This window comes from Lepus europaeus, chromosome 5 (assembly GCF_033115175.1).
Source record: "Lepus europaeus isolate LE1 chromosome 5, mLepTim1.pri, whole genome shotgun sequence".
Lineage (NCBI taxonomy): Eukaryota > Metazoa > Chordata > Mammalia > Lagomorpha > Leporidae > Lepus > Lepus europaeus.
Genome location: NC_084831.1, coordinates 14,696,717 through 14,716,431, shown reverse-complemented (window position 1 = coordinate 14,716,431; position 19,715 = coordinate 14,696,717). Strand labels below are relative to the sequence as shown.

The 19,715-nt window shown below is 41.4% G+C and overlaps 1 protein-coding gene across 11 annotated transcripts in view; it reads left to right on the top strand.

Moving 5' to 3' along the window:
* The window catches only part of EIF4G3 (eukaryotic translation initiation factor 4 gamma 3), a 366,352-nt gene that overhangs the window by 262,468 nt on the left and 84,169 nt on the right, over nt 1-19,715 (top strand). For 8 of the 11 annotated variants that reach the window (XM_062190568.1, XM_062190571.1, XM_062190570.1 and 5 more), the window contains 5 exons: nt 234-477; nt 3,573-3,706; nt 6,218-6,337; nt 6,684-6,794; nt 12,973-13,143. In XM_062190568.1, coding sequence (XP_062046552.1) covers nt 234-477; nt 3,573-3,706; nt 6,218-6,337; nt 6,684-6,794; nt 12,973-13,143 — 780 coding nt within the window. The remainder of the gene's footprint in view (nt 1-233; nt 478-3,572; nt 3,707-6,217; nt 6,338-6,683; nt 6,795-12,972; nt 13,144-19,715) is intronic. The other 3 variants (XM_062190577.1, XM_062190576.1, XM_062190575.1) reach the window with 1 other exon arrangement.

Below are 19,715 nucleotides of genomic sequence, written 5' to 3'. Positions count from 1 at the left end.
TTTGGTATATTTGGATTTCATTAATCTCTGTAGGGATGTGATTGTTTGCCTTATCTCAAGTGCTGAAATGAGAAATTGTTTTTTAAAAACTTAACTGTTGAGTACATGTGCCAGACGCAGACACTGATCTGGGGTGGCGTGTGTCCGTCTGTTTTCTGAGCCGTAGGTACAGGTCTTCACTTCGATTTATTCACATGAAACATAGATAACTTCTGTGTTCACTCACAATTTAGCCTAAAGCCGAAGAGGAGCTTTCAGTTGACAGAGTACTTGAATCTGAGCAGGATAAAATGAGCCAAGGGTTTCATCCCGAAAGAGATCCCTCGGACCTAAAAACGGCGAGAGCTGTGGAAGAAAACGGAGAAGCTGAGCCCGTGCGCAACGGTGCCGAGAGCGTTTCTGAGGGTGAAGGAGCAGACGCCAACTCGGGCTCCACAGACAGCTCTGGTGACGGGGTCCCATTCCCATTTAAACCAGGTACGTTCGTCCCTGCCTTCTCCGCCTTCGTGCTGCTGCAGCCTTAAAGAAACACGAGTATTACCTCCTCATACAGAAAAGCTCAATAGACGGAGAGGCTCCTCACAGAGGAACAGATGAATAAACCAACAGGCACCAGTCAGTGGCCAGCAAGTTCACGTTGGGGGCAGTGATATCTGATGCTGGGAGTCTGCCTTTACTGGCTGGCATTGAAGCATACCTGGCTGGTGGAAGTCGTTAAGCTAATTTTAATTGTATTCATTGTAATTGAAAGGGATATTTCAGGTATAACCATCCAATACCATCAATGCACTAAACTTTTGTCCTAATGCCATTTAAAAAATTACTGACTTTGAGATTTGTGGAGAGATTTGGTGTAGCTGTGTGGGGGAGAAGGTAGTTCCATTGACAGGAGGTAGGGGGTGTAAGGGCAGGTGTTTGACTTAGGTATTAAGATGCTGTTTAGGACATCCATATCCCACTTCAGAGTGCCTGAATTCATTACCCAGCTCTGGATCCTGATTCCAGTTTCCTGCTAATATGAACCCTGAGAGGCAGCAGCGTTGGCTCAGGAATTGAGATCACCTGCGTGAGAGAACTGGACTAAGTGTGCTTCTGACTTTGACCATCACCCTCGGCAAGCATTTGGAAAATGAACTAGTAGATGGGGGAGCCCACTCGCTTGCTCTCTGCCTCTGAAATTCTCTCTTACTCACTCTTCGTTTGCCTCTGAAATTAAAAAAAGAAAAGTGTGGGACAGGTTCAAAATTTTTCTTAATCAGCCAAATCTAAATTAAAATTTGCACAAGGCAGTGTTTCAGTAAGAGATACCAGCCCTTAACAGTAATCTAGACCAGTGTTTTTCAAATTTTTGGTTTTAGTACATTTAATAGGCTGTGAAATTAATTTAATGGCTCATAAGCAGCATTTTTAAAAAGGAAAATAGCCGGCGCCACGGCTCAATAGGCTAATCCTCCGCCTTGCGGCGCCGGCACACCGGGTTCTAGTCCCGGTCGGGGCATTGGATTCTGTCCCAGTTGCCCCTCTTCCAGGCCAGCTCTCTGCTGTGGCCAGGGAGTGCAGTGGAGGATGGCCCAAGTCCTTGGGCCCTGCACCCCATGGGAGACCAGGAAAAGCACCTGGCTCCTGCCATCGGACCAGCGCGGTGCGCTGGCTGCAGTGCGCCTACCGTGGCAGCCATTGGAGGGTGAACCAACGGCAAAAAGGAAGACCTTTCTATCTCTCTCTCTCACTGTCCACTCTGCCTGTCAAAAAAAGAAAAAGAAAAGAAAATTTAAAATGTTAGTGAGTCTTCAGAAAGGTCATGAAAATGTATATTATGAAAAAAACTATGCATGGATTTCAAAAAGTTTTCACACCAAAATAAACTTGTCTTTTAATTCCATTTTCTTACAAACTTTTTGAAGTACTCTTCATATATGTGTTTTTCTTGGATCTTTGTATTTCGTACCATGAGTTGCAGTGAAGAAATTTTGAAAAACTACTCACCTATATATACCACCTTGTTACACTTACTTTTTCATCACCAAGAAAGATCTGTTAATGGGCCTTGTGAAATTATAAGGCCATACTATTATAAAGCATTAGCCTAAAATTCTTTTAAAGATCTAGGCTTGAACCAGATCTTGTACTCCACCAGTCTTTCCATTGGAAATTGATACACTACTATTATTTGTCAGACTGTAAATCATATCTTGTCCTTCAGGGGTTTTTTTTAAAGATTTATTTTTACTTATTTGAAAGAGTTACAGAGAGAGAAAGGTCTTCCATCCGCTGGTTCATTGCCCAAATGGCCGCAATGGCCTGAACTGAGCCAATCCGAAGTCAAGAACCAGGAGCTTTTTCTGGGTCTCCCACAAAGGTGCAGGGGCCCAAGGACTTAGGCCGTCCTCCAGGGCCTTCCTAGGTCATATCAGAGAGCTGGATCAGAAGAGGAGCAACCAGGACTAGAACCGGTACCCACATGGGATGCCGGTGTTTCAGGCCAGGGCATTAACCCGCTGTGCCACAGTACCAGCCCCATGTCCTTCAGTTTTACAAGAAAAAAGTACAGTTGTAAACTAGCTGTTATTGACTGGCTACTGCCTTTGCCCCCATCATACAAGTTTCAACAGCAATAATGGAGGGGAAAGTTTAAAATTTATGTCTCATTTAGCTGTCTACTGGGTCTGTAATCTACACATTAGGAAACTCTGTCATAAGGATCCAGTCTGCTCGCCTGAAGTGATCTGGGGCCTGCTTGATTTTGATGAAAATTTTGTTAATTAAAAGAAAAAAATGATTTGCTTTTATTATCCAATAAAGTTTTATGTATAAAATTTCCAATTTTATATAATGCATATGAGATTGATTAGTGAGAGCTATAACAATAACAACAAAATAAATGCTATGACAATACTACTTTAGCGCTCATATGAAATTAAATATTGGAATATTTAGATTTTTGGAGAAATATATATGCATTCCCAGTTTAGTTGGCTCAGCATTCAACCACGTTATTTTCTGAAGATTTAACTATAGATAGGTATGAAAATTCTGTATGTAGCTGCTTAGACTTTTCATTATCTTAAGTCATTTGGTTTTGTGTTTCATGTCATTTTACCTTTTTCTCTCCTCTGACATTTCCAAGTGAACAACCAAAGTTTTCTACTTTTCCATCAGGCCAATGGTATTATCAAATATCTTATTTCCAAGGTATTTAATGGCTTGGTAATTTATTTTAATATGAGGATGATTCTGTATCCTTTGCCAAAGATTGCATAGCATGGACATATATGAAGTTGTGCCTGTTTGATTCAGATTATTTTACTATCCAAAGATACTCAGAAAAATGAAAGTACAAATGGTAGTTTATCTAATATGACATTTTCTGGTGAGTGTTTCCTTTGATTATTTGTCCATAAGAAGATAAACTAAATAACAAATCTGTTTTGTATTCTTACAGTATGTACATATATATATTATATATATATATATGCACACACACACGCATAGATACATACACAAACACATCACACACATGTATAATGTATATAATGCCCTACAAACTGTTGTCTGCTTAATCTCTCTTCTAGAATCCTGGAAACCTACTGATTCTGAAGGCAAGAAGCAATATGACAGGGAGTTTCTGCTGGACTTCCAGTTCATGCCAGCCTGTATACAAAAACCCGAGGGCCTGCCTCCCATCAGTGACGTGGTTCTTGACAAGGTAAGCTGCTTGCTTCAACAAAGCAAGGTCTTTTTAGTGGGAATTGATTTCACCTGTTAGTGCAAATACTTAAAATATGAGCTATTTTTAAATAAAAATGTGATGTTTGATAATTAGTGTTTCCCTAACATTGTTGGATTTTGCATTTAATATAGATTAATTTTGATGCCCATATTTGAGTAGTGATTTTTAAAAGAGATTTATGTACTTCAAAAGCAGAGTTATAGAAAAAGAGATCTTCCATTCTCTGATGGCTGCAATGGCCAGGGTTGGGCCAGGCAGAAGCCAGGAGCCTGGAACTCCATCCTGGTCTACCACATAGGTGGCAGGGACCCAAACACTCAGGCCATCTTCTGCTGTCTTCCCAGGCGCATTAGCAAGGAACTGGATTGGAAGTGAACTGGCAGTCACAGGATGCCACCATTGCGGGTGGTAGCTTATCCCTCTGTGCTACTACATCACCCCTGATTTTTTAAAATCTATTGAATACACTTTGTATTAAAGTTGTTTCCTTGTGATGTGGTTAGAATTGTGTTTGTTAGGAGAAACATGCCACTAAACTGATATGAAAATCTTTTCCTACTGTTCTGTAACTTCATTATGGAATTGTAGTGATACAGGACAGTTCAGGAACCTAGAAAAGTATTTAGCAGGTCAAACTTCAGTAAGAATCCACATAATTCAAATAATGTGTAACTTAAAATTTCCCCCAATGGATACTTCCAAGGAATGAAGTCTCCAGTCTTGTGCAAAGAGGTGGTCATCCCAGGCCAGTGCTGTGACATAGCGGGTAAAGCTGCTGCTTGCAGTGCCAGCATCCCGTGTGGGCACCGGTTCAAAACCTGTCTGCTCCACTTCAGATCCATCTCTCAGCTATGGCATGGGAAAGCAGTAGAAGGTGGCCCAAGTGCTTGGGCCCCTGCACCCAGGTGGGAGACTGGAAAAGCTCCTGGCTTCGGATTGGCACAGCTCCAGCCATTGCGGCCATCTGGGGAGTGAACCAATGGATTGAAGACCTAACTCTCTGCCTTTGCCTCTCTGTAACTTTGCCTTCCAAATTAAAATAAATAAATCTTTAAAAAGAAAAAAAAAGAGGTGGTCATCCTTCCTCTTTACACGTGATCTAATGGTGCACTCAACAAAGTCGTACACTCAATATTCATCTGCTTAATTCAAAGCCATAAGGTCAGCTGTATATCTGTTCAGATAATTTCTTATAAATCAAAGGTGAACCAGTGTTGATAACTAACCTCGAAATTTTTGTTTTGAAGAGTGATTGTTTTCCTTCATTAAAATATAGATGTTCACTATTTTATAGAATGAAATATCTCTTCTTAGGGAGATGTTCAGCAATTGCTTATCCATACCTTATTTGCATTATTTACTTCCTTCTAGCAACAGTCTTCTTATTTTTCTTGATATAGCTAAGTCTTCTCTCTTAAGTACTTATGTAATGATTGATTAGCTGTGTGGATTGTAGTCCACTTCATAGGGCAGGTGTTACAGCCACCAAATTAGATGATCCCCTTAGAAAATATTTCTTCCAGTCTTGCTGCTTCCTTCTGACTTTGAATGTCTTTTAATTGACTTCTCCCTTAGTGAGAGTCCATAGTCATATTGTATGCTTACACAAAGTCAGATTTCTCAGATTAACAAGACAAAGTATAATTATAAATGGCTCATCACATACAAGATATATCTGAGACTTACTGTTCATTCTGCGTACAGGTCTTACTAACTATAAGTTGAAAGCATCAAAACCCAAATGAACAGCAGCAGTAGACCTATAGGCAAGACCTAATGTCTTAGTAAATATCCTAAAAAGAAAAATATCCCCAAATCTGGCCCTAGTTCAAAAATTTTAAAATAGTGTGCTTTATGTTATTCTCTTGGTCCTGTCTCTAATAAACCAGTGCACTGATTGTATGAATGTCTGCCATTGGGAGTTTAAGGCCTAATTGGTTCCACCGTGCCTGAACACCATTGTTTTCCTAATGGCTCTAAGGCAAGCCCAGGAGACGCTCTCATGGGTCATATTGGACTTCTGCTGGTTCAGAAGCCATTGCTTACCATTTCAGCTGGTAAAACTTTCAATCAAAGATTGTGTTCTGTGAGCCAGCATTGATGGCACAGTTGGTAATACAATACCAACATCGCATTATCTCAGTTCTGGATCAAGTCCCTGCTACCGTGCTTTGGATCCAGCTCCCTGCGAATGCACCTGGGGAAGCAGCACAAAGCCCAAGTACTTGGACCCCTGCCACCTACTTTAGAGATCAAGATGGAGTCCCAATTCCTGGCTTCAGGCTGACCCAGCCCTGGCTTTTGGGGCAGTTTGGAGAGTGAACCAGCAGATGAAAGATCTCTCATTTCTGTCACTCTGCCTTTCACATAAATAATAAATAAATAAATCTTTACCTCTACCCAACCCCCAATTTTTTGAATCATCTTTGTGGCATTGAATGCTCTGGAATGTGCATGTGTTAAGCTTTCCTGTTCCTCTTCATGCAGATCAACCAGCCTAAATTGCCAATGCGAACTCTGGATCCTCGGATTTTACCTCGAGGACCAGACTTTACTCCAGCCTTTGCAGATTTTGGAAGGCAGACTCCTGGTGGAAGAGGTGTACCTGTAAGTGCAAATTCCCTTTAACCCACTTAGTTAGAAACCATCACAGACTCCCTGACACTTTGTCTAATTAAGAAGTAGTAGAAGAGGTGAAGTCTGTCTTTTCCATACTAATATAAAAGCAAAATAAAGAGTATCCTTGAGTTGTTTCTACTTGAAAGGAACAGGTCTGCATTATAATTAGGTCTGGGGTTTTTCCATAATTTTTTTGGTTGAGATGACCTGCCAATAGATTTTAAAATAGAGCTAATCTTGTTAGGATTCCTGTTTTGTTTTGAGGTGCCATGATATACCAGTGATCTCTGATGACATTCTGCTAATGGTCATGTCTTTGTCTTTGTATCTACAGATTTGCAAAGTGCAGAGCAGGCATGGATTGCCAATTCTGGAACAGAGCAAAGCCCCTGCTTGCACTCCACTGGCGATGTCGCATCCGCCCCTGAAGAGCCTGCCTCTAGGGGTGCGCTGAATCCTTTTTTAAAAAAAAATGATTTATGGTATCATAATATTTTCTGGTTTGCTTTTTTTACTTACTATAGTTTATGAAGTGAAAATGTGAACAAATGACATGTACAAAAGGTTGCAGCATTGGTAAACTGCAGATTGCCATTCCTCTCCCAGTGGCAGGCTCTTCAGCGGTGGAAGTGGCATCACCAATGGAGTTACGCTGGGGCACTGCACTGTGCAGAATTCGGCAGGCTCTGCCTACTCCATGCTTTGTAGATACGCAGAAAGCATGGAGAAAGTTGCCAACGATGTGAATCTCTCTTTTCCCCTAAGTTAGAATGGCATGGAGCATGCTTCATATGTAGTTCCAGAGGAGCTTGGAGTTTGATGTTTATTTGCAGATCACCCTGTTAAGACTACTTTATTTTTATGCTTGTGGTAATATTTTTATATAAGGTGACACTTTATTTTCCTATCACCTTTTTTATTTTTAGAATGGCAACTTTTGAAACCTGCTTTGAAGAAAGACTGTACATGATCTGAATACAAATGTCACTTTGCAGATATTCCATTATTTGATTACTTGCCTGTAGCTGAATAGTTATGAAAAATATTTGCCAGCCTACATAGTGCTGAGGACTTTGTGAAGCCTAAAGAAACCTCCTTAATTTGAGCCTTACAGACCTCTGGTGTAGGACGCTGTTCTTTATCTGTGTTCTCTTCATCTTTTATCTTTATCTTTTTTCTCTAAATCTTAAATTAGTTTTCTAAAACTTGAATTACCACATGAGAAAGTCTTAGAAAGCAGCTTTCTAGAAACCATTTTATGCCTTTTTCTTTTAGCATTATTATTGCCTTTTTTGATGGTTTAAATTTACGTTTGTATTGCTTTTCATTTTTGATAGTGTTTTATATATTTCTTTTGCCAAATATTTGAAATAATGTTGATATAATTTTGATTATTCTCTAGATAACAACACTTGTAGTTATTATTATATTGTTCATGTGTCATTCGTAGAAGGTATGAGTTGCTGTGTCTTGTCCTCTATGTATGTTTATACTTGTTATTACTAGCTTGTAATGTATTGTTTGCTAATAATTACAGCAAAAGAAATATTGTTGAGTGAAAAATAAGCTATATCTTTTAAATTATTTAGAATAGAAAATGAATTTTCAAAGAAACTTTATCAAATGTCTGTCCCCTTGCCTGTATGCCTACATTCATCAGATAAATGAGTTATTTTGGTACATTCAAAGTAATGTGACTAGAAATGAGACCTTAGATAATGAGTTTTTTATGGCTAAGAAACTTTGTCATGTGTCAAAAGATACCTTTTAAATGAAATTATGATCTATCAAAGTAATGTTGGTATGTTAGACTGTAATGCAAGTAGTTATTTGATTAGCCTCTCCTATCTTATAGACATTCTCCACTTAATTTGCCCAGCTTACCTTGGAGTATTGATAGATACAGGTGGGAATGTCATACTCCAGAAATATCTCACATATAAAAAAAGGATAATGTTATTTTGGGAAAAGAGGAGTAGTGCTACATTTTATAGCTTCTGGCTTCATATATCATATCATTTTGCCAGCTGTCCAACCTGGTAATTACATAATATATAATTACATAAATATCCTTTGATGTACAGTGAATTCCCTATCTATTGGAAATGCCCAGGAAGTTTCATCTCTTAAAAACATGCTTGTTTTTAAATCAGTTTTTTTGGCAATTAAAGTGTTATTTTAGTAGTAATCTGTTTGCAGACATCACAGAAAGTACTGCAAAAGAAGTGTCGAGGGGCTTGGGGGCTAGGCGTTCGGCACAGTGGTAAGCTGCTGCTTGGGACACCTGCATCCCGTATCAGTCTACCTGGGTTCCACTCCCACTTTCACTTTTGACCCAGTTCTCTGCTCAGGCACGCTCTGGTGGACAGTTGATGATGGTTTGAGTGCTTGGGTCTTTGCCACCTACTGAGAGACCCAGATTGAGTTCCTGGTTCCTGGCGTTGGCTGGCCCAGCCTGGGCTGTTATGTGCACTTGGGGAATGAATCAATAGATGGAAGATGTCTGTCTCTGTCTCTGTGTCTCTCTCTTTCTCCTTGTGTGTATGTGTGTGTGTGTGTGTCTCTCTGTGTATCTCGGTCCCTTGGTCCCTCTCCCTCTTTTCCCTCCCTCTGTCCTTCTTTATATCTCTCTGCCTTTCCAGTAAATAGAAATAAACAATTTTTTTTTTTTAGAAAGAGGATCCTTGAGCCTAGGTTGGTAGTAACTTGCCATTCATACTCATTTTAACTAACTTTAAGCTGATCTGTTATAAAAATCCTTGGAGTCGGGTTTATATCATCTTCCCCTTCTCTTTAAATGAACACTTGATTTGTTTCTTCTTTAAAAATTGCTAGGATGAATATTGCTTTTCTTTTCTCTAATTAGGGAAGCAGGTTATAGTTTCTGAATAGATGGGAATGCCGAATATTAAATTCCAAAACAGAAATACGTGTACTTTCTTAGTTAATACACTCACGACAAATGAGAGTGGGTTTAAAGTCACCTGAAACAAACTGTGGCTCCCTGGATAATTATCTCTGGATTGTGATCTGTCTTTTAGTTCTGGATTTGTCAGCTTTGAGCACGGTATCCCTTACAGTTCCTCTCTAGTCTGCAGTCAGGGTTGCCTTTCAAGCAAGGAGATGAGGCTTTGTTTCTTTTGTCTTCCCTGTAATTCTCAGCACAGGATCCTAGATTTTGTTTTTGTTCCATAAATTAGTCATTCACCAGATAGTACCACAGTTGAAGGACGCTATAGATTAGAGTTTGTATTCAGTTTTTCACACACAAAAAGAGGCATGAAATATTTAAACCTACACGTACTTTTTTAAAAAAAGTTCCTTTTATCTTGGATATTGATGAGTCCTCATATGGTTTCTGAGGTCTCTCTCATGCCTTGTATCCTGTGTTCCCCACAGTAACTTTGTCGCTGGGTAGACCATCTTCCATATGAGAAAGCTTCAACTTGGCACAGTGCAGAGGCGCCGCACAGTGACTGCTCGTGAAGTAGATTTGGACTCCGAAGTGCAGTCCTTTGTCTCCTGTTGAGCCCCTTGTCTCCATGTGCCACAGTCCTTCCAGATTTTGATATTTTGCAGACAGGATTAGAGATTAATAACTGAGACTTACGATGATAGTAAAGCCATTGAGGACTCAGAATACTAGGGTCAATGTTTGTGAGCAGTGTTTATCTTATTTATATACATAAAAACAAATATAGCTTTTAAATTTGTCTTGGGAGCTTGCAAATGGGCTATAATCTCAACTCTTTTATCATGGATTAGCAATTTATCAGTTAGCTTTTCAGAACTTTTTCTTTTGAAATATTGTCACTGCTTTATCGAATCTTGAATAATGATTTCTAAGCATTTAAGGTAGTAAGTATTAATAATATTTTAATACACAAAATGCAGCTTTTATCTTATTATCTCTTGCTGTAACAGTTCTTAAGGTAGTGACCTTTAGGACATAGCAACAAATATTGGTTTCAGCAGAGTGTAGTGGGCTTCTAGCAGGTTCTTTCCTATTTTTTAACGTTTCTCATCTCTTTGTATTGCTCATTTGGAGTTTGTGTCTTGCGGCAGATAAAGAGATGTAGCATAAATTATATCTGTTATTTTCTAGATTCAAAGCCCGTTCATTGGTGATTGCAGTAGTTTTGGGAAATGGAAATTTTCTGACTCTCTCTCCAGAAATGATAATGTGGTTCTTATATGACCTTCCCATAATTTCCTGTCATTATTCCTAGACATACTTACTCTTGACAAATTTTTACATACAAATATGTCATTAAATTAAAGTTCTTGTGATGTAATTGTTTACTTTAGTTGTATCCAAATGTTGAAGAAGATATTAACTCACTCAATCAACCCTAAAATATAACCTGAATTATGAATACCAGATGGTATTTGATTTACTGCATTTTCTTAACAGAATTGTTTGGGCTGGACTGTCATATGAAGGTTTCAGTTACAAATAAGTGTTCTTACAGTAATACTGTCTTGTTTAACAACTGTTCGCTTTTGGTATTCCAGTCTGATGGTCCTCTTTAAATTGTTATTTCTTTATTTTATTTTAAAAGGCAGAAAGAGAAAGAGACACAGGGAAATCTATCTATTGTTTTACTGCCCAAATGCCACAACAGCCCAAGCTGGGTCAGGACAAAGCCAGGAGCTGGGATCTGAATCTGGGTCTCTGAGGCGGCTGACAGGGACGCAACTACTTGAGCCATCACCTGTTGCCTCCTTGGGTATGCATTACCAGAAAGCTAGAACCAGGAACAAAGCAGGCCTTGAGCCCCAGGCACTACAGTATAGCATGTAGACATCCCAAGAAGTATCCTAACTGCTGCACCAAATACCTACCCCAATATTACCATCTCAAGTTGGGGCAGATAGTGAACTATAAGGGAATAATTCTGGAAAAAACGGATGTGTGAATGCTTATCAGCAATGCTTGTGTCTAAGCTCACCAGTTAGGGCTCAGACCACTTCACTCTTAGAAGCTGCCTTTTTATATAAAGCATGACATTTAAGTCTGTAATTCCCCAGCTCTCTGCTGTGGCCCGAGAGGGCAGTGGAGGATGGCCCAAGTGTTTGGGCACCTGAACCTGCATGGGAGACCAGGAAGAAGCACCTGGCTCCTGGCTTCGGATCAGCGTGGTGCCGGCTGTGGTGGCCGTTTGGGGGAGTGAATCAATGGAAGGAAGACCTTTCTCTCTGTCTCTCTCTCTCTCACTGTCTCTAACTCTACCTGTCAAATAAAAAAAAAAAAGTATAATTCCTTCACTGAAGCTTTGTATTAATTCAGAAGGGCAGTGTTGGGGCATCAAGTGAGAGATGATTCTGTTCTCTGTGTCTTGTATGAAGTTTTTGTTTTCTTCCCTCTTGAAATCTAGAGGCAGTATTTGCTCAGCATTTAAAGAGTGGTGTATCAGAGGAAGTAAAAGTTCTCAACATGTAACAGGTCTGGGAACTAGTAGAGCTTGGTAACAACCTAATATTTAACCTGGAAAAATGATCTCCAAGAGTTTAAGATAGCAGCTATTATGAAGATTTTAGTACACAAAACAATTGTTAACTTACCCATTATCTCTTGAAAAAACAACAGTTAATTTGGTGAACGTTACGACATGGAGCAAAATCAGTTTTTTGTTTTTTTTTTTACAGGCAGAGTGGACAGTGAGAGAGAAAGAGAGACAGAGAGAAAGGTCTTCCTTTGCCGTTGGCTCACTGTCCAATGGCCGCCGCGGCCAGTGTGCCACGGCCGGCGCATCGCGCTGATCCGAAGCCAGGAGCCAGGTGCTTCTCCTGGTCTCCCATGCGGGTGCAGGGCCCAAGCACTTGGGCCATCCTCCACTGCACTCCTGGGCCATAGCAGAGAGCTAGCCTGGAAGAGGGGCAACCGGGATAGAATCTGGCGCCTCAACCAGGACTAGAACCCGGTGTGCCGGCGCTGCAGGCAGAGGATTAGCCTATTGACCCGCGGCGCTGGCTGTAAAACCAGTTTTAAAAGAATGAGTATAGTGGACATCTAGCAGGAATTAAGAGATAACCAATACAATAAGAGAATTTTTAGGGGAATAATTTGACTCTTGTTGATGAAATAAGATGGGCTTGTTTTAGTATTCCTGACCCAACAAATTTAAAGGAATCTGTTATTATCTGCTGTAGACTGGGTGTCTGAAGAGAATTTTGGTGATGAGGTTGTCTGCATTTCCCTCTGGAATTGTAGAAAGAAACCTAGTTTTTGAAGCAAATGGGTGACTGTAATGATCACTACCCGTGAATTTTTATAGTTTTAGAAGTAACCAGTCCAGTGTTACACATTTAGTGAAATGTATCACTTCAGTTAGGATTAGTCTTTCTTGTTAAGAACAACGGCTTTATCAAACATCATTTTCCATCACTTTGTCTCATTTAGGACTTCAAGATCAAAAATGGTAGTGGTGGAGAACACTGTGTCGATGGTATTCTGAGGTTATTTTTCTTCCTTCCCCAAAAGAGATTTCATCTAACTTGAGTGCCTAATACCAATGTTTGCATCTAGACATGTTTGGTATGAGCATCAGGCTTGACTTGAACAGCACAGCGGAGACAATAAATTGTAAGTAATCTGAATAGATATGGTGTTCTTGTCCTAGCTGTTGAACGTTGGTCCACGGAGATCTCAGCCTGGCCAGAGAAGAGAGCCCAGAAAGATCATCACAGTTCCTGTAAAGGAAGATGTGCACCTGAAAAAGGCAGAGAATGCCTGGAAGCCCAGCCAGAAACGTGACAGCCAAGCTGAGGATCCTGAAAACATTAAAACCCAGGTGAGAACAAGGCACATCCTGATGTTTCAGAGTTACAATGCTGTCGTCTTCCCGACACAAGCAAGGTACTTGTGTTTGTGCCTTACTTCACTAGATTCTTACTCCATCTATAAAGGGAAGATGTATTGTATACCGCTTTTCCCATATGGAGAGGCTGAAGCTCTTCAGGAGGTGAGTCAGTTACCTGCAGTGTCAAGGTCACTGATGAGTGCTCTTGTTCTGATGTGTGATCCGTCTCTGTGCTGGAACACAGTTCTCCTCTTCATTAATTCTATGTAGAAAAATTATATTGACGTGCGGTTCCATTAATGACCCAAGTATTTATCCAATGGATGGAAAGTTAATCCTTTGTGTTCTTTTCCTTGATATTTCTAAACATGCAGGGTCTTTGCGCCCTTCCTCCACTTGTTTTGCTGCTTTTCTTCTCTTCTGCACACCCCATGTTGGCCTGTTGTTCCTGCTGTTCTATGGTTCTATCGTTGCCTCCACCACCAGAAAGCTCCCTCACTCTGACGTAATAGTTTCTGCCACTGTATTCACAGCATTGCGAATGACCACCAATGACGGACGCTCCCCGTGTCCTAGAAGGTCATCTCCTTTAGCATTGCTGGGGAGTCACTGCCTCAGGATGCCTCTGGACTCCGCCACAGATGCTGGGGAGGTCCCGCTGCTGGTCCTTGCTTTGCCTCTCCTTTATCCTGCTGCTGCTCATCGTGGACCTACCCGAACCACTGAACTGTTTCCATCTGAGCTTTTTAATCTCAAATCAGGATGTAGTTTTCTCTCATAGCTAGTGAACACCAGTCCTCCGATATTTCCAGGTTGTTCTCTACTCCCAAAATAGAAAGCCCTTAGTAATAATCCCTTTCTTAAAATGCTTTACCCTTCCTAAAATATGTTTCCCCTTTGTTTTCATCTCATCAGTTTTTTCTGTTCCTCATTCTGTGGCCCAATTTTCGCTTCCTTCTGAAGACATTCCCTTACTAATCCAGTACTTCTGGCCTTCCTTGTGCCCACACCACTTCTTTTATGCTTGTAATTCACCCTAGTGCTGACTTCATCACTTCGTTTATAAATATCCTCTCTCTGCAGCTAGATTTTGATTGTGTAGAAGGCTTTGTGCTTCACTTATACTGGACATCTAGTAGGTATTCAGTTCTAGCCAGTAAATGATTTTCAACAAATAGTTATTACCTTTTATTATATTTTTCTAGCCTTAAATTATCTTCTAAAATTAGAGAAATTTTAAGATTTCTTATGACAAATAAAATTTCTTATAACAAATAAAATTTAACATGTTAACTAAAAGATATTAGGTTGGCCGGCGCCGCGGCTCAATAGGCTAATCCTCCGCCTTGCGGCGCCAGCACACCGGGTTCTAGTCCCGGTCGGGGCACTGGATTCTGTCCCGGTTGCCCCTCTTCCAGGCCAGCTCTCTGCTGTGGCCAGGGAGTGCAGTGGAGGATGGCCCAAGTGCTTGGGCCCTGCACCCCATGGGAGACCAGGAGAAGCACCTGGCTCCTGCCTTTGGATCGGCGCGGTGTGCTGGCCGCAGTGCGCCAACCGCGGCGGCCATTGGAGTGTGAACCAACGGCAAAAGGAAGACCTTTCTCTCTCTCTCTCTCTCTCTCTCTCTCTCACTGTCCACTCTGCCTGTCAAAAAAAAAAAAAAAAGATATTGGGTCCAGGCATTGTGGTGTAGCAGGTTAAGTTACTGCTTATGATGCCAACATCCCTCCTGGTTTTGCCCTGGCTCTGCCCCATCTGTTACAGACATTTCCAGCAGATGGAAGATCTCTCTCTCTCTCTCTCTCTCTCTCTCTCTCTCTGTCACTCAGCCTTTTAAATAGGTAAATGGATAATCTTAAGGGAAAAAAACCTGAAAGATAATATCATAGGTGATATTATACAATTAAAAGAGGTACAGTGGCTCCTCCCTCCCATCCCTATTAAATTGTTTTTTTCTTTTTTAAAAAAGGCTTATTTATTTAAGAAACAGAGAGAGAACTGCCATCTGATGATTCACTACCCAAATGCTTGCATAGCCAGGACTGGGCCAGGCCAAAGCCAAGAGATGTGAATGCAATCCAGGCCTCCTGTGTGTGTAACAGGAATTCAGTTACTTGAGCCATCACCGCTGCCTCCCACGGTCTGCTTTAACAAGAAGTTGAAGTCCAATCAGAGCTGGCAATTCAGCCTAGGTACTACAGTGTGAGAGGCGGACATCTTAAATGCTAGGCTAATTACCTGCCCCCCACTCAATAAACTTCTAAATTTTTTTTCCTTACAAGAGCAATACTGACTTATTTCTGAAAAACTTGACAAAATTATTTTTTAATTTAAGTAAATTTATTATTTCCTGTTTCTATATTCACAAACATTCTAAAAAATCCATATATAAGATTTATTTATTTATTTATCTGAAAGGCAGAGTGTCAGAGACAGAGGTCTTCTATCCTCTGGTTCACTCCCCATGTGCCTGCAACAGGTATGGCTGGGCCAGGCCAGAACCAGGAGGCTGAAACTCCACCTGGGTCTCCTTCCTGAATGGCAGGAAGCCGTGCTCTCGGTCCATTATCTACTTCCTCCCAGGTACATTAGCAGGAAGCTGGGTCAGAAGCGTGGAGTAACTGGGTCTCAAACCAGGCACTCAGGTACAGGACCTGGGTCTCTCAAGCTGTAGCTTAACCTGCTGCACTGCGTTCCTGCCCCCAGATAGAAATTTTTAAAGAGTTTATAAACATTTGTAAACTTTTTCCGGTATTAAATCATGCTGTCTTGGAGTTTATAACTTCATTTTCTTGAGACACAGATTACATAGGGGAAAATTCACCTTTTTGTGTAAGTTCTGTAATGTTCTCAAACATACAGAATCATGTAGCTATCACAATCAAGATATAAAGCATTTCCATCAACAGCTTCCCAATTTCCTTTGCACTGCTTTGGATCCATTCTTTCCCGTGATGCCCACCCATTGCCATCATTGGATCTTTGTCTCTAACATTACTGCTTTTTCCAGAAAATCACATAAATAGAACAGCTTTGACTATAACTTCTTTCACTTAGCGGGTATGTTTTAGATTCATCCATATTATTACATGTATGATCAGTTGGATTTTTTTAATTGCCCAGCAATATTTCACTATTTAGTTATTTTATACTTTGTTCTTCCATTTATAGGATAAATAGTTTCCAGGTTTTGGTAATTATGAATAAAATTGCTGTAAGCTTTGTTTTATTGGATAAATTCCTATCTATGGAATTCAGGAATCTTTTGGTAAATATATGTTTAACATTATTGGGAAATGTCAGACTTTTCCAAAACTGTACCATTTTGCATTTCCATTGTCATTACGTGAGGATTTCAGTTACACCTCACCGTCCTCCCACTTGCTATTTTCTGCTTTTAAGATTGTAGCCATTTTGGTGAATGTGCTCTGGTATCTCATTATAGTTTTTTTTTTTTTTTTTAAAGAAAAACTATGTATTTATTTATTTATTTGAAAGGCAGAATTATAGAGAGGGAGAGACAGAAACCATCTTCCATCACTGGTTTTACTCCTAGATGTCGGCAGTGGCCAGAGCTGGGCCTGGTTGGAGCCAGGCACTTCATCTGAGTCTCCCGTGTGGATGCAGGGACCAAACTCTTGAGCCATTTTCCGCTGCTTTTCCTAGGCCTTTAGCAGGGAGCTGGATCAGAAGTGGAGCAGCCAGGACACAAACTGGCACCCATATGAGATGCCTGTCTTGCACACAGCAGCCTTACCTACTGTGCCACAATGCTGGCCCCTAAACAACCTTTGAATTAATATATATTCTGGCTGGTGCCGTGGCTTAACAGGCTAATCCTCTGCCTTGCAGCGCCGGCACACTGGGTTCTAGTCCTGGTTGGGGCGCCGGATTCTATCCCGGTTGCTCCTCTTCCAGGCCAGCTCTCTGCTATGGCCCAGGAAGGCAGTGGAGGATGGCCCAAGTGCTTGGGCCCTGCACCCGAAAGGGAGACCAGGAGAAGCATCTGGCTCCTGGCTTCAGATCAGCAAGATGTGCCGGCCGCAGCGGCCATTGGAGGGTGAACCAACAGCAAAAAGGAAGACCTTTCTCTCTGTCTCTCTCTCTCTCACTATCCACTCTGCCTGTCAAAAAATATATATATATATGAATTAATATATATTCTTTGGTAAAGTTTATGTTCATGTCTTTCATTGTTTTTCATTGCGTTATATATTTTCCCTTTTTTAAGATTTATTTATTTATTTGAAAGTGAGAGTTACACAGAGAGAAAAGGAGAGGCAGAGAGAGAGAGAGAGAGGTCCTCCATATGTCGGTTCACTCCACAATTGGCCGCAATGGCTGGAGCTGCGCCGATCTGAAGCCAAGAGCTAGGAGCTTCTTTCGGGACTCCCAAGCAGGTGCACAGGCCTGAGGATTTAGGCCATCTTCTACTGCTTTCCCAGGCCATATCAGAGAGCTGGATCTGACGTGAAGCAGCCAGGACTAGAACCAGCACCCATATGGGATGACGGCACTGCAGGTGGCAGTTTTACCCACTACACCACAGCGCCGGCCTCTGTAGCCAATATTTAAATTTATTCTTAGGTAAAACACAAATACCAAAGAGACATACTCTAAGTTCTTGAAAGGCAAGAAGAATATCTTAACATGTGCATTCCACAAAATATGTACAGCACAATGTCTTACACATTGTAGGTCCTCTAAAAAATGTTTCAGAGCCTTTCCATAGTAAGAATGATAAACATCACAGTGGCACAGAAAAATCAATGAATCTGACAACATATTGTCGCCAGAATAGTAACAGTGCCAGTGCACAACCACATCAGCAAATACAGGCCCTACAGTCAAACTCAACCTGGATATCAGAGTCTCCCACCACGCACCACAGGAGGAATGACTACTCCCTGACTTTCATGAGTTGAGTAAGAAGCCCGAGTTCCAAGACACTCAGGGAAAAGTGGAAAAGAGACACCTGGAGAGGGAGAAACACTATGGTGGGGAAGACAGGGGAGTGCACTGGAGTTTGAAGCAAGGGAGCAGGACCTCTTACCACTTCAATGTCTCCATCTTCTTTTACAGATTTATTTATTTATTTGAAAGGCAGAGTTACAGAGAGGCAGAAAGAGAGTGGGAGGTCTTCCATCTGCTGGTTCACTCCCCAGTTGGCTGCAACAGCCGGAGCTGGGCTGATCCCAAAATCGGGAACCTGGAGACTCTTCCGGGTCTCCAATACAGATGCAGGGGCCCAAGGACCTGGGCCATCCTCCACTGGTTTCCCAGGCCATAGCAGAGAGCTGTATCGGAAGTGGAGCAGCCGGGACTCAAACCAGCACCCTTATGGGATGCTGGCACTGCAGGTGGTGGCCCTACCCGCTATGCCACAGGGCCGGCCCCAGGTTATATATTTTCTTATCACTGAGTTTTCAGTTTTTTATATAATGGGTCATCGGAGAGTTCATGGAAAATGCAGATTATGAAAATGAGAATCCAGTGCTGTGGTATAAGGGATAAAGCTGCCGCCTGTAGCACCAACACCTGAAATGGGCACCAGTTCAAGTACAGTTTGAGTCCTGGCTGCTCCACTTCTGATCCAGCTCCCTGCTAATATGCCTGGAAAGGCAGCAAAGAATGGCCCAAGTACTTGGGCCCCTGCATCTACAAGGGAGACCTTGAAGAGGCTTCTGGCTCCTGGCTTCAGTCTGGCCCAGCTCTAGCTGTTGTGTCCGTTTGAGGAGTGAACCAGCAATGAAAGATCTCTTTTATCTCTGACTGTTCCTCTCTCTGTAGCTCTGCCTTTTGAATAAAATAAACATAAATCTTGTAAGATTGTTGATAGTTGAAACTGAAGGACATCATGTTGAGTGGTATGAGGTAGACACAGAAAGACAAATACTACATTTTCTCCCCTATATGTAGGAGCTAAAATTAAGAAAAAAGGGGTCTGCCTCTCGGAGCTCCTCCTGCCCCCCAGGCCACTTCAGTATGTTTCTGACTGAAATAAATCTTACTTTTCTCTCTCTCTCAAAAAAAAAGAGGGGCCAGCATTGTGGTGCAGTGAGTAAACCTGCTGCCTGCACTCCGGCATCTCTGGATGCGGCTCCCAGATGCTTCACTTTCCACCCAGCTGCCTGCTGATGGCCTGGGAGCAACAGAAGATGGCCCATGTGTTTGGGCCCCTGCAACTCAAGCGGGAGACCCAGATGAGGCCCTGTCTCCTGACTCCTGGCTTTGGTGTGGCTCAGCCCTACCCATTGCAGCCATTTGGAGAGTGAACCAGTAGATGGAAGACCTCTCTCTCTCATGTATCAGTTTTGCTGTAAATATAGTGTTTTGTCAAACTTAGTGTTAAATCTTTGTCAAGCAAATTGATAAGAATTATATACTACTAGTTTTAATGATTCTGTTACTTAAAATTTACTTTACATGAGTGAAGTTGAGCATCTTTTCATTTGATTATTGTACATAGTTAGCCCTCGTTTGTTTTCCTGCTGGGCTATCATCTTTGTACTTTTTATTTGTTGAACTCTTTAGTTAGTAGACCCGTTAGGCCTTTTACAATA